We start from the raw sequence: 12,815 nt of genomic DNA, 5'->3' as shown, positions 1-12,815 counted from the left end.
AGCTGATAAAAAGGCAGCATCGACAATTGAAGCTGAGAGAAAGCAAGAAAGAAAAAAATACACACAGAGTAAAAACAGGGTTATCTCAGCATTGGGGCTGCAACAATTAGTCGACGTCGTCGAGAAAAATCAATCATAGAAAAAGTCGACAATGAATTTCATTTTCGACTATGGTCCTCAGACAGGGTTTTCTAACTGAAAGAGAATATAATCCCTGCAAGAGTCACGCAATCGCAAATAGTGTCTCTGTCTGGAGCGCTAACATTAACATACAGAAATGGCAGCGTCAACATCAAAGCTGTGAAGATTTTGGAGCATTTTAGCCTGAATTCGGCCAATAAAAAAACTACTTGTCTGCAAGGCAAACCTTGCCTATCATGGCGGTAGACCGGTGATGCAAGAATATTTAAAGAGCATACTAGTCGACCATTAAAATAGTCGTTAGTTGCACCCTTATTGTGCATACAACTAATTAGGGAAAGGCCTTTTAATTGCAAAGTATTTACAAGTGCATCATATAACACATGAATGGAAGGTGTTATGAAACAATATTTGTGTTTATTACTTAAATGGGCAGTGTGTAATACTGATTTGAATACTAGGCAAAAATTAATGAACTACCATCCAAATGTTTTTTTTTAATCATAGGTCGAGAAACCTTTAGTTATTTTACACCGTGGCATCCTCACTTAGGTCGCTGCTATGTTTGTCCGGCATCCTGTCGCCATCTGTGCACCAGACAATAATTGCCATCTAGTGGTCAAATATTACACGTTGGGGTTCTAGGTTTCAACGAGCATTTTTCGCACGAAACAAAAAGGCCTAATTTGTGATGAAAAACATTTTTGTCAGGCACTCATTCTACAAATCTGCTCTCGAGAGTGACGATTATGCAAATAATTATGCTCATAGTGCGGCCAACGGCCATCATGAGGCGTCACAATGGCATACTCCACAACATATTTTTGTATAATTCCATGATAAAAAAAAAATCTATAGCACACGCTCACCTCATCGCATGGTGGTAGCGTCGAGTCCGCGCAGGTTGCCCGGAGAGCAGCAATGAAGATGATGAGCTCCACGGGGCAGCGGGGCGACGAGATAGCCCATTCGGGTTTCCGCATCCTCAGCTCGGATCAAAAAGAGGGGAAAACCCGCTGCTTGGAGCTGGAGGGTGGAAACAATCCAGGCGTATGTCGCCCAAGTCATTGATGTGCCTGTGGTCTGTCCGTCACATACGAACATACACACAAACGTCAAGTTGTACGAAGTGCCCTGATTGCAATTCCGGATTTCAAACTAAAAGATAGTCAGCGAAAATGTACATAATTTATCGCCTCGCGTGTTACTGTGTCAAGTCAGAGAGAGGGGGTTTTGGGGTTTTTAAGGGTTATTGTTCTATCTTCGTTATTGCATTGATGTTGGTTCCTTCTTTCAAACTTGAATAAGAGGTAGTGACTTGTTTCAAATGTAATTCCAACAGCATACCTATAAACACTTAGAGACGGTTCAATATTTTCTCTTTTTTTTATTTTGTTTTTAGAAAATGCAAAAATACTTACCGCAGAACAGTAGTCTCTAACCTTTTCTGTACCACAGACTGGTCCAATGTCTGGTAATATTCTCTCAGCCAGAACCAATATTAAAATTAGAATAAATTATAATAACAATTGTAACAATAACAAACATTAATCAACTGTGTGATCACTAGATCACTTGGGATTTGGATCACATAAGAAAGGGCCTTAGGTTGTATCTCAATATCAAACTATTCTATCTACTAGTGATCCCAAGAGCCAAGAAGAGATCCGCAGGTTCGAGAGCAATCTCCGTTCGGGCCCCGGGGCTGTGAAATACTCTTCCCCCTGAGATTCAGTGGAAATGTTTAAATCTAAGCTTAAAACACACTTCTATTCTATAGCATATGAATAACCTCTATTTTATGTTGACAATATATGTGTATTATTTGCCTTCATGTAGGTTTTAGATCAGGGGATGGTGTCATAATAGTGTGTAGTTTGCAAATAATCTGTGGTCTGTGCAGCCCTTTGAGACTCTTTGTGATTAAGGGCTATACAAATAAACATGACTTTACTTGACTATTTTTAGTCATGGTACCGTCCTGAATTATATAAATAAACGCAAAAAAAGCACGACAATGAAAAAAACCTCTTTGGGGTATCTGATTACGAATCAGACTTTGAAGGACAATAAATAAATACATTGTAGATTTTATTTTGGGATTGTGTTCATAGTTTACACTGTCAATAGATTATTTTAAACATGGCCCCACACAATCAACAACTTGGTACCATAAGTAAAGCGTATTCCGATACCACCCACATCTGTAGTGATCTAGTGGTTAATATCCGGCGCTCTCACTGCCGTGATCTGTGTTTAATTCCTGTTGTGCAAATGCTGTCAGTGATAATTTTCAACTGATCAATTTTTGCTCAAAAAATGGTCGCGTACTACTTTAAAACCTTGTGTGTAACAAGCACCAAAACTATTAGATTTTTTGGTTTGTTTTTTAGATTAAAAATAAGTCAAATCAATAAGAGTTTGCTCTGTCCACTCCACGCATCGGCCCGGTATTGCAGTACCTCCGGGAACGGTGCTTTCGCAATGATCGCAGCAAGGCTTTAGGGCTAGGACCTTAACTTAGCCTTTTGGCTGAGAGTAAGTGTCCCGGCTCCTAGGCTTTGTAGCGTATTATGAACTGACCGATAACAGATAATGGATAATGAATAACGAAGATAGAACAATAACCCTTAAACCCCCCCCCCCCTAATAACAAGTCTCAAAGCGCTTCACAGACCACAAACTATTTCAAACCACAGACCCCCTGATCTAAAACCTACATGAGGGCAAGGAAAAACTCAAAAACCTCACCATGAGGAAAATGAAGAAACCTTGAGAAGGGACTGCACATGAGGTAATCCCCCTTCCAATTTGATCAGGCTACAATGGATGGTGCGTTAAGAAACAATAAAAATAAAACTGTGCGTTATACTTGAATGGATACGGTAAAGGAAAAAAATGAGGCAATTTTATTTTTGTGAAGCCCAGTGTCATACAACCCACAGCACAGGATCCGTCCGCAGCCCTGTGGTTGCTGACCACTGCTGAAGGACACCACAACTGCTGCATTGTGCAAGGATCCTTATTTTGGTTCTATTATTTATAATAAATTTGTTTTACCAGGATCGCAAGGTGCTTGCCAAACTTCTTGTAATTTTGGTGAGTTGATTACACTTTTATACTTCTCAAGATACGTTCCTTATTTGCAAAATGTAGTTGTCTATCTCTCATTTAGCTGCTGACTGTGCCCGAAGTCTAAATACAGCACCAGTTTGTATGTTTGTGTCTTTTTAATTAGGAAACAACATCAAACATTAAAATGAAACAATTAACTTTTAGCACAAAAACAGCTGTACAATACAATTATGCAATACATAAACACGTGCCCAAAGGGAGTAAGTGCCAACCCCCTGTTATTTTTTTTTCTTAGAATGAAGAAATATTCAAAATCAAATCATAAAAACAGCACCAGACCACACGAAGGGAAATAGGAACAAAGAACTGACGTTTTAAACTTATTATAGTATCACTTGGGACTTAGATAACATATAGTACCCAAAGAAACTTGATATATTAATGATCTACTGTAGAGTGATCTAAAATATGCATATTATGTGATTTTTAATTGACATAAATTAGGGACAATTTTAAAGTCATCATCCAATCAGGGTTTTTGAAATCATTTTAACTGAAGGCCATGTCATGAGGACTGATTCATTTCACCTGTGCCCGTTCGTTTGGCGCCAGCCGTTGCGGGCTTCCTGATTGGTTCCCCGTCCTGCTTAAGCTCCGTCCTTTCACTCGCCTGTTGTCAGTCTGTCAGCAAACCTCTGTTTTCACAAGGCAATAATTTTTTACTCTGACTCCTGTCGGTCCCACTTTTTCTCCCATTTTCCACCCGTTCGTTCCTGATTTCCCCGTTTGTCTCCGGCTATGACCCGTTTTTTGACCCAGACCATGTTTTGATCTCCCGTCCCTGCTAACGACTCGTTTTTTTGACCTCGACCATGTTCTGCTCTCCCGTCCCGGCTAACGACCTGTTTTTCCGTCTACTACACCACGATCTCCCGCTCTGGAAGATCCTCTTCCGCATTCGGAACACGCTCTGATTCTGAGAGCGGCTTGCTTTCTGCATCCAACGAGCACCAGATTGCGGGCGCTGCCTTTCCTCTATATCTCAATAAACATGTGATTAACGTTACGCTTCTAGATAGATAGATAGATAGATAGATAGATACTTTATTCATCCCCGAAGGGAAATTCACATTTCCAGCAGCATCCCTGAGCTGAGAACAGTACAATAATAAAGCCAAAAGAATGCAATATACAAATACCCAGTGTGACGTGCAAATGCCCACTGTAGCGTGTTATATAGAGTAACTAAATAGTGCTACACAGAATACATATTGCAGTAAGATTCGGTAATATCCAATGTAGGTGGTGTGGTTTAATGTGGGCCTTTACTCTGCCGGGTGGAGTTAAAGAGCCTCATGGCATGAGGAAGAAAAGATCTCTTCAGTCTGTCCGTAGTACAAGACAGTGACAGCAGTCTGTCGCTGAAACTGCTCTTCTGTCTGGAGATAATGCTGTGTAGTGGATGCGATGGATTGTCCATGATTGACCTCAGCTTTTTCAGTGCTCGTCTCTCAGCTACTGTTGTTAGGCTGTCCAGCTCTTTGCCCACAACAGAGCTCTGGGTCCTCCTTACGTTCTGGTCGTGACAGGCCACTTCAGCTTAACTCATCCGATGCCATAATATATAAACCATTATTGCACATAACCAACAGCACATCCAGCAGCAGCTTACATCAGGTTTTACTATTTAATAAATTGAAAGGCGCCTCTTTCTAGATGCTTTATTCCCCTTGTAATTGATCATTGTGCACTTTTTTTTCGATGAATTCTGTTGACTTTGAACTTCTTTGGTGCATTGGGGTGGGGGATTTTTTAAGGGTTATTGTTCTATCTTCTTTATTCATTATCCATTATCCGTTATCGGTCAGTTCATAATAGGTTACAAAGCCTAGGAGCCGAGACTCTTACTCTCAGCCAAAAGGCCAAGCTAAGGTCCTAGCCTTAAAGCCTTGCTGTGATCATTGCGAATGCACAAACACATGCTGACATTTCTAGGATCTCCCTGTGAGTTCCTCAAATTTAGAACTACAGGCGACATACTCTACGTATGAAATGGCAACCAGCCTTGTGGGCATGCGCTCCAGATACTGGTAGGACTTATCATCAAACATAACGTTTTACAGTCACTTCGCAGATATGGTCATTGACAGGCAATGTGGGAAATGTTGTTTTTGGTCAAAACACTTTCACGGTCGTTTTATGTTTAGACGTGCAGACATATTAAGCTCTCGCAGGACACATACGTTTTGACCTCGGGTCATTAGTTTGTCACGTTTGATCTAAGTCGTTCCATAAATTAAACCTTACTGGGAGCTTATTGATGTTTTGAGAAAATATTGGACCTTGAAGTTATATATTCTCCTGAGCAGTCAGGGAAACTGACCCATTTTGTAAACAATGGCCAGGAAAATGATATGCAATAATTTTCAAAAATCATAAGTCGAATTAAATTTGTATTCCTTCCAGGATAAGATCACATTGATATATATATATATATATATATATATATATATATATATATATATATATATATATATATATATATATATATATATATATATATATATATATATATATATGGTTTGCAGGTGTATAGGAAGTTTCCAAACATAGCCATTTACTTGTGGTTCAAAATCATTCTAGAATTTTTTTTTGCCAAGAGTCTAAAATTATTACCGCGAAAGAAGCGCCCGAATACAAAATCGGGTTGAACCAGCCAGGGCACAAACCTGGAGCATTCAGGCGCCGCTAGGAGGCAGCAGCCCATCAAAGCAGCGACACCAACGAAGAAGAAAAAACTAAAACCTAAACAACCACAGAAAGTTGGAGACAAAATAAGACGGAATTCGGCATTCGCTTTTTGAAATATTATTCGTCACCTAAATAACAAATTTGATTATATATGGAGTATTTGGCGGTTTTGAATGAGTTTTAAAACCGTGGAAGTAGAATGTTTTGGGTTGTATCTGTTTCGTGTCCTTAGCAAGTTAGCTTCTCCGGCTCAATAAGTTGCTCAGTGACTACAGATGGGCCAAACATGTCCATATTAGGAGGGCTCCTCACTGTTGTAATGGAAACACATTCTTTTTAAGAGTGTCTCTTCTTTTTTTCGTCATGTCATCCGAACAGAACATTGCCATCACGGTGGAGGGCAAAACGTACGAGGTAAACAAGAGAAAGCTGATTGAGAAAAGCGACTACTTTCGTGCACTGTACAGCTCGGGGATGAGGGAATGCACTGAAGAATGTGTTAAGCTGCAGGGCCTCAGTGCCCCAGGCCTGGAGCTCGTCCTGGAGTTCATCAACACCTCTAAAGTGGAGATTACCAACGAGACACTACAAGACCTGATCGAGACTGCCTCCTTCCTGCAGGTCACATCCATCCTCAAGCTCCTGACTACAGAGATTAGGTTAGACAACTGCGTGGAACTTTACATCCTCTCAGAGGTCTACGGAACCCATGAGTTGCACAGCGCCTGTCACAAATACATGAGCTGCTACTACCATCCCATGTTGAGACGACCAGAGTTTTGCAGCCTGCCCTATGCCGTCAGGGAGCAAGCGAAGGAGATGCGAATGAGGGGTGCTGCAACTCTCGTGGCCATGGGGGAGTTCAGTACCCTGTGCTTGGACACACCAGACCAGGGTAGTGCCTCGTGCATGCGGAGGTACAGCGAGGCTGAGCAGTGCTGGAAGCCCCTGACCAACAACCTGCCAGCTGAGATGATGAACGTGAGAGGATACGGTTCGGCGGTGCTGGACAACTACCTCTTCATCGTTGGGGGCTACCGGAAAAGCAGCCATGAGATCTCGGCTGCTCACTGTTACAACCCCTGTAGGAATGAGTGGAGCCTGGTGGCATCACTCAACCAGAAAAGGTGTCGTCAACGTTCACGGAGCAACTTTTTTTGAACATTGATTCTTGTTTCAATAGTGGAATGCTTGCTTGTGGAAGACCTTGTGATATTGCCACAAAAAATGACATTTATTTTTCATATATAATTCAGTCTGAACGATTTTAAACAATACACATCACACAGTGGAAGTTTTCTTACGCGAATTTGATGAGTAAATCCGGGATGCATTTTTAAAGAGTTGTAAGTAGAATATGTGTTTGTAGTCCCTCGTTTTTCAGTTTTAAAAATGTCCCGTGAAAGCCAGAAGAAACCTAAGCTTAGTTTATGATTTAAGTATTTGTTTATTACTAAATACCAAACCCAAATTACAGGCACAAGTATTTGTCTGACAAAAAAAGTATAGAACCATATAGACATTTTTTTTACAAATGATATCTGTACTTTCAAATTATGATTTAAAAAATAATCTTACCGTTGTATTGCACAACTGAATAAATCATTAGGGACACGATCCACATTACTTTATTTGATACTTTGCCGCCATCATGTGGACGATATGGAAAAACTGCTTTTATTATTTGCCCAGCTCAGTGAGCTGGTCTTTGCCTCTCGACAAACTCGCCCTTTGTCTATTCAATTTTAAAGGCATGGAATAAAATTGTTAAGGATATGACAGAGTGTGCAGTTTCCTCATGCGTCAGAAGATAAGCAGGACATTGTGGTCCAGCCTTTTAAAATATTTATTCTTGACAGCAAGCAAACAAGAACACGGCTTCATCCATTCCAACATGGCAAGCAACAATCAACAAAACGAAAAATAGTGCGTGCGTAATGACGTCACTCAATAGAAAACGTCTTACCGCATTTCCATGAGTAAGAGCGCTATAAAATTGACAAATCTTAACAGAAATGTTTTTGAAATGATAATAAATGTAAACATTCAACCTTTGCTGTCTTCCAGGTCCAACTTTAAGCTTTTGGCTGTGCAAGGGAAGTTGTATGCTGTGGGTGGGCAGACTCTGGGCACGGTTGAGTGCTACAGCCCAGAGAACGACTTCTGGACATGCGTGTCTTCCATGCCAGAGCCTCTGGTCGAGTTCTCGGCCTGCGAGTGTCAGGGAATGATCTACGTAATGGGAGGATACACAGCAAGAGGTAGGCCCACTTGAACAAAAGTCGTCATTTTTATATCTCAAGGCAACACTGTAATTTAGTCATCATTTACTGTAAATTCCAGACGATAAAACACTACTTTCTTGCTACATAATAAACACTGCGGCTTTAAATGTGCTGAGGCTTATTCTTTTTTTTCTTGCTCAGTCATTAAAACCGTGGCATCGAGGAAAACAGCAAGCTGCTCTTTTTCACAACGCATTCACTCTAAATACAAAAAACAGTGGCGACGTCTGGTAGAGTTAGGATGTCTTTCGGGGGAAATTAGACAATGTTTTTGCATTATTATTATTCATAGAATATATAACAGAAGCAAAACAGGAGGTACTTCATTCAATATTTAAAACGCAATATTCGAAAGTTTTTACCGACAAATCAAGTCTTTCATTTATACATCAGCAGCGGAAGTTATATATCAAAACCGTTACACTTCTCTTCCTGTTTCATCAGTGTCAGGTCACTAAATTTTCCATTAATCTTTGAGGAACGATAACAAGCTAATGTAAATTGGTCCATTACCGCAAAAACCACCAATGAAAACACCACGAAAAGACACATCTGTGTTTTAATGTGGCACTGTTCTCCACAGTATGAATGCCCTGGCGCTGTCGTTTAGAAATATAGGGCTGACATTTGACGTGACGCAGCCCTCTTTCACATTCTCTTTTGGTGCAGTAGTAAATTATGTACATGCTTGTCTTTGTAATCTTGAATGGTCAGATGATCCAAAAACCCAAAACGTACACCAGCGGTCGGAAACCACTGGGCCGCGGACTAGTGCCGGGCCGCACAGAAGAAAAAAAATCACCCTTGTCTCCATGCAATTTCTTTCGGAAATAAAATATAGTATTGAAGCAATGGATAATAATAATAATAATAATAATAATAATAATTTCCTTTGTATTGTCATTCTTTGTAACAATGTACACAGAACGAAATGTCGATACACCTGACCCATTGTAGCGAGCCGATGCAGCCGCAGCCAACAGAGGGCGCCGCCATTTTACCAATGTTATAAGTCTTAGGTATGACTCGGCCGAGGCGCGAACCAGCGACCTCCCAGTAATCAGCTGACATTGTCAATTACATTTGCTCAACATTGGATGCAGCAGGTAATAAGGCCGGGTCGTTGCAATGAGAGCACCATTGATGACTTAGGAAAAGGCATTAGAGTTTATCTCATCATTGCACTATTTTTACTCATGGTACCAAGTTGCCTTGCCTTTTTCATCTTGAATGTGCATGTGATTGGTCAATTGTCAATGTTGTTTTGGCTGAATTCATTCATTTAACAGCAGATTAGGGCTCATTGTTATTATTGGTGATATCATTGGTGGGCCGGCTCGCGAGAATAATGACATTGAACCGGTCAGTGGTACAGTAAAGGCTGCCGACCACTGAAGTAAACAACTCGGAGTAGAACTAAACATGACGCAGCCGAAAACTGCTTCAGGTGTCTGAATTGCTTCATTTTTATGGCTGTTTAAGCCTGTATAGCTTAAATCTGGTGTGGTTTGTACAAATAACATTTGACAAAATAATTTTGTAGTCAGTAATTTACGAAACTGCTATTAAGATTTTTCTAAGTGGAGGGCAGTAATATTTGTTTCCCTCAACAGTGCGTAACACCAACCTGCTGCGCTACTGCCCCCTAACGGACACATGGACGGCGTTTCACCCCAGCATAGTACACATCCGCAAGCAGCAGATGCTGTCGGTGGAGGACACCATCTACCTGGTGGGCGGCTATACGCACAAACTGGAGAGCTCTCGCTCCTGGCCCAACGAGACAGAGGACGTGCTGACCGTGCAGTCGTACAACGTGACCACCGGCGAGTGGCTGCAGCTCAAGGAGAACACGAGCAAGTCGGGCCTGAACCTGACGTGCACGTTGCACAACGACGGCATCTACATCATGAGCCGCGACGTTGGGCTCTCCACCAGCATGGAGCACCGCGTCTTCCTTAAGTATAACATTTTCTCCGACACTTTGGATGCCTTTAAGCGCTTACGGGCATTTGGACAGAACATGCTCCTCTGCTCGCTCTACCTCCCCAACGTTCTCTGAAAGAAACTTTCAAGATAACCAAATACGAGCAAAACTGAGCTAACTTTGACTTTGCGTTCCATCCTCTGTAAGAGAAGACGGATAAGAAATGCTAACAATCGAAAAAAATCGGGTACTAAATGTCGATATTTAGCTCTTGGTATAATTGCTTTATACATTTCAGTACAAACCTATGAAATCATTCCTGTATTAAAAGTCGGAATTCGTATCAATTGCACATGCGCCTTTTCTATTAATAATGAAATTATGAGGCATTAGGTCGCAGGCTCTACCCCCCACTCCTCTGTGTTATATGTCGAAGTCTCCTTGGGCAAGACACTGAATCCCTAATGCCCCCAATAAGCAGGTAGGTGCCTTGCATGGCTGACTCCCTATTGGTGTGTGAGTGTGTGTGTGAATGGGTAAGAGTGAAGCACACTGTAAAGCACTTTAGGAGGTCTTCATTGACTTGAAAAGCGCTATATAAACCCCCAAAAAGCACTAAATAACTAAACTGCTGTTTGATATATTCATTCATTCTGCTGTTGCTAAAGCAGACCTGTTTTCTTTTACTCCTCGGTTGTTAATGGAATAAAAGGGTTTTGTTGAATGTTTTGAATGTATTATTTATGCTTGTTTGACTTTTCTGACAAAAAAATTGATGTTCACAGCTCAGTTTTTGAGACCATTAAAAAATTCCATTAAAAGTTACTCTGCCTTACACGGTTCTTTCTCTACCTCATTTAACATTTTTATGCTTTTAAGATACTCAAAGGGTCTGTGTGTATTTTGTGTCTCCTAGTGGTAAAATATATATTACATGGTGAGCAAAACCACATGAACTATCCTATTGACACATATATTATTATATTATTATTATTGTCTCCCCATGCTTGCGTGGGTATCCTCTGGGCACTCCGATTTCCTCCCACATTCCAAAAACTTGCATGTCAGGACAAGTGGCCGGTCCAAATTGTCGAGTGAATTGTCTGTCCCTGTGTGCCCAAGACTGGCCGGCAACCAGTTCAGGGTGTCCCCTGCCCACTGCCCGAAGATAGCTGGGATGGGCTCCAGCAACCCCGCGACCAGTCAGTAGGAACTGAGGATAAGCGGTGCAGATAATGGATGGATGGATGGATGAACCTAGAGGAATCTGACTCATTTGCCCTGCGTTTTGCAGCCAGGGGTACTCAAAAACCCATGAGCAGTTTGATTACTTTGAGTGCTTTTGTAGCACTCATTTTCAGTTGTGTTACATAACAGCAGCATAAAGTGGTCAAAGAAAATACCCACTGTGCTCAGCCCAACTCTCCACCCTGTTAATTCACTACTGTGTTGCCACCTAATACAGTCGTGAAATCTGCCGACAGGCACCAGTACACCCCAATACAAAGAGGAGATACATCAATTCACATGGTGGTACTCAGCGAAAAACCTGGTTCTGAACACTGAGAAGACTAAGGAGTTCATAGTGGACTTCAGGATTTCCAGAAAGAATGATCACGCCCCCTTCTTCTGAAAGGAGAAGTAATGGAACGCATGTACAACATCAAGTTCCTAGGTGTCCACATCACATCAGACCTACAACCACTTGCTGCCTGGTGAAGAAGGCTCAACAAACGATCTTTTTCATCAGAAAACTCAAACGGGCTGCTCTCTCCCATCGACTGCCCGCCAACTTCTGCAGAGCAACAATCGAGAGCATCCTCTGCTTCAATGTGCGATACGACAGCTGCATGGCACAGGAGAGAAAAAACTGGTATAGGTGATTAGGATTGTTGGATACTCTTTCCCTGATTTAGAATTCATATAAACGGGCTGAGTCAAGAGGAGAGCAACGGCCATCGCCATGGATCCCAACTAGCCGGGCCACAGACTGTAGTGATTCATCATGGAAGTGCTACAAGAACATCCACCCCACCAGAAACAGACCGAGACAGCTTTGTTTCCCCCCAGAGCTGTAAAAAAGTTTTCTGTAGTGTCACATCTCCATGACCTTGATTTTCCTTTTCAGCTTTTCTGTGAGAGTCCAAGTCTTGTAAGCGTAGAGGAAGATGGAAGTACCGGTAACCAGCGCATAAATGAGGCTCATCTTTGATTGTTTTATTGCTAGGTTCTGGTCTCTCCAGATGGGTTTAATTCTGGCAAGTGCGGCTGTTGTTTGAGCTTTCCTGGCCTTAATTTCTGGTGCTGACCCCTCTTCGGATATAACAGCTCCAAGATATTTAAATTCAGTGACAGGTTAAAGCTTTTGGTGGTTGATGGTAATGTTTGTGGTAAAACCTTCATTACTTTAGCTTTTTTTCTGTACTGATTTCCATACTTTTGTACATACATATTTTATTTTATTACGTCCTTGTTTTAATTGTCTTTTATAAACATTGTACATCGGGGTTGCAAGGAAAAAAATAATTGGATCTTGTCTTGTTATGCACTTTCCGGACATTTTCAACATCTTACCTAGTGTTTACTATTCTGTGTACAATAATGCTAATTGTGATTCACCCTGGTCAATCCTGGAA

General features: G+C 41.3%; 2 protein-coding genes across 2 annotated transcripts in view; one reads left to right on the top strand and one right to left on the bottom strand.

Moving 5' to 3' along the window:
- The window catches only part of LOC148356760 (endosome/lysosome-associated apoptosis and autophagy regulator family member 2-like), a 28,341-nt gene extending 27,057 nt beyond the window's left edge, over window positions 1-1,284 (bottom strand). Inside the window, exon 1 of the mRNA XM_088347767.1 lies at window positions 1,011-1,284. Within this exon, the coding sequence (XP_088203893.1) occupies window positions 1,011-1,124 (114 nt within the window). The 5' untranslated portion in view covers window positions 1,125-1,284. The remainder of the gene's footprint in view (window positions 1-1,010) is intronic.
- Window positions 1,285-6,006: 4,722 nt separating this feature from the next.
- On the top strand, window positions 6,007-10,522 carry klhl42 (kelch-like family, member 42). The gene is made up of 3 exons (XM_088347314.1): window positions 6,007-7,094; window positions 8,035-8,228; window positions 9,866-10,522. The coding sequence occupies exons 1-3, from the start codon at window positions 6,331-6,333 to the stop codon at window positions 10,312-10,314; spliced, it is 1,407 nt and encodes a 468-aa protein (XP_088203440.1). The 5' UTR covers window positions 6,007-6,330; the 3' UTR covers window positions 10,315-10,522.
- Window positions 10,523-12,815: the final 2,293 nt, after the last annotated feature.

Source organism: Urocampus carinirostris, chromosome 11 (assembly GCF_059441175.1).
Source record: "Urocampus carinirostris isolate Australia breed hairy pipefish chromosome 11, RoL_Ucar_1.0, whole genome shotgun sequence".
Classification (NCBI taxonomy): domain Eukaryota; kingdom Metazoa; phylum Chordata; class Actinopteri; order Syngnathiformes; family Syngnathidae; genus Urocampus; species Urocampus carinirostris.
This window is presented reverse-complemented; position numbering and strand designations above follow the sequence as displayed.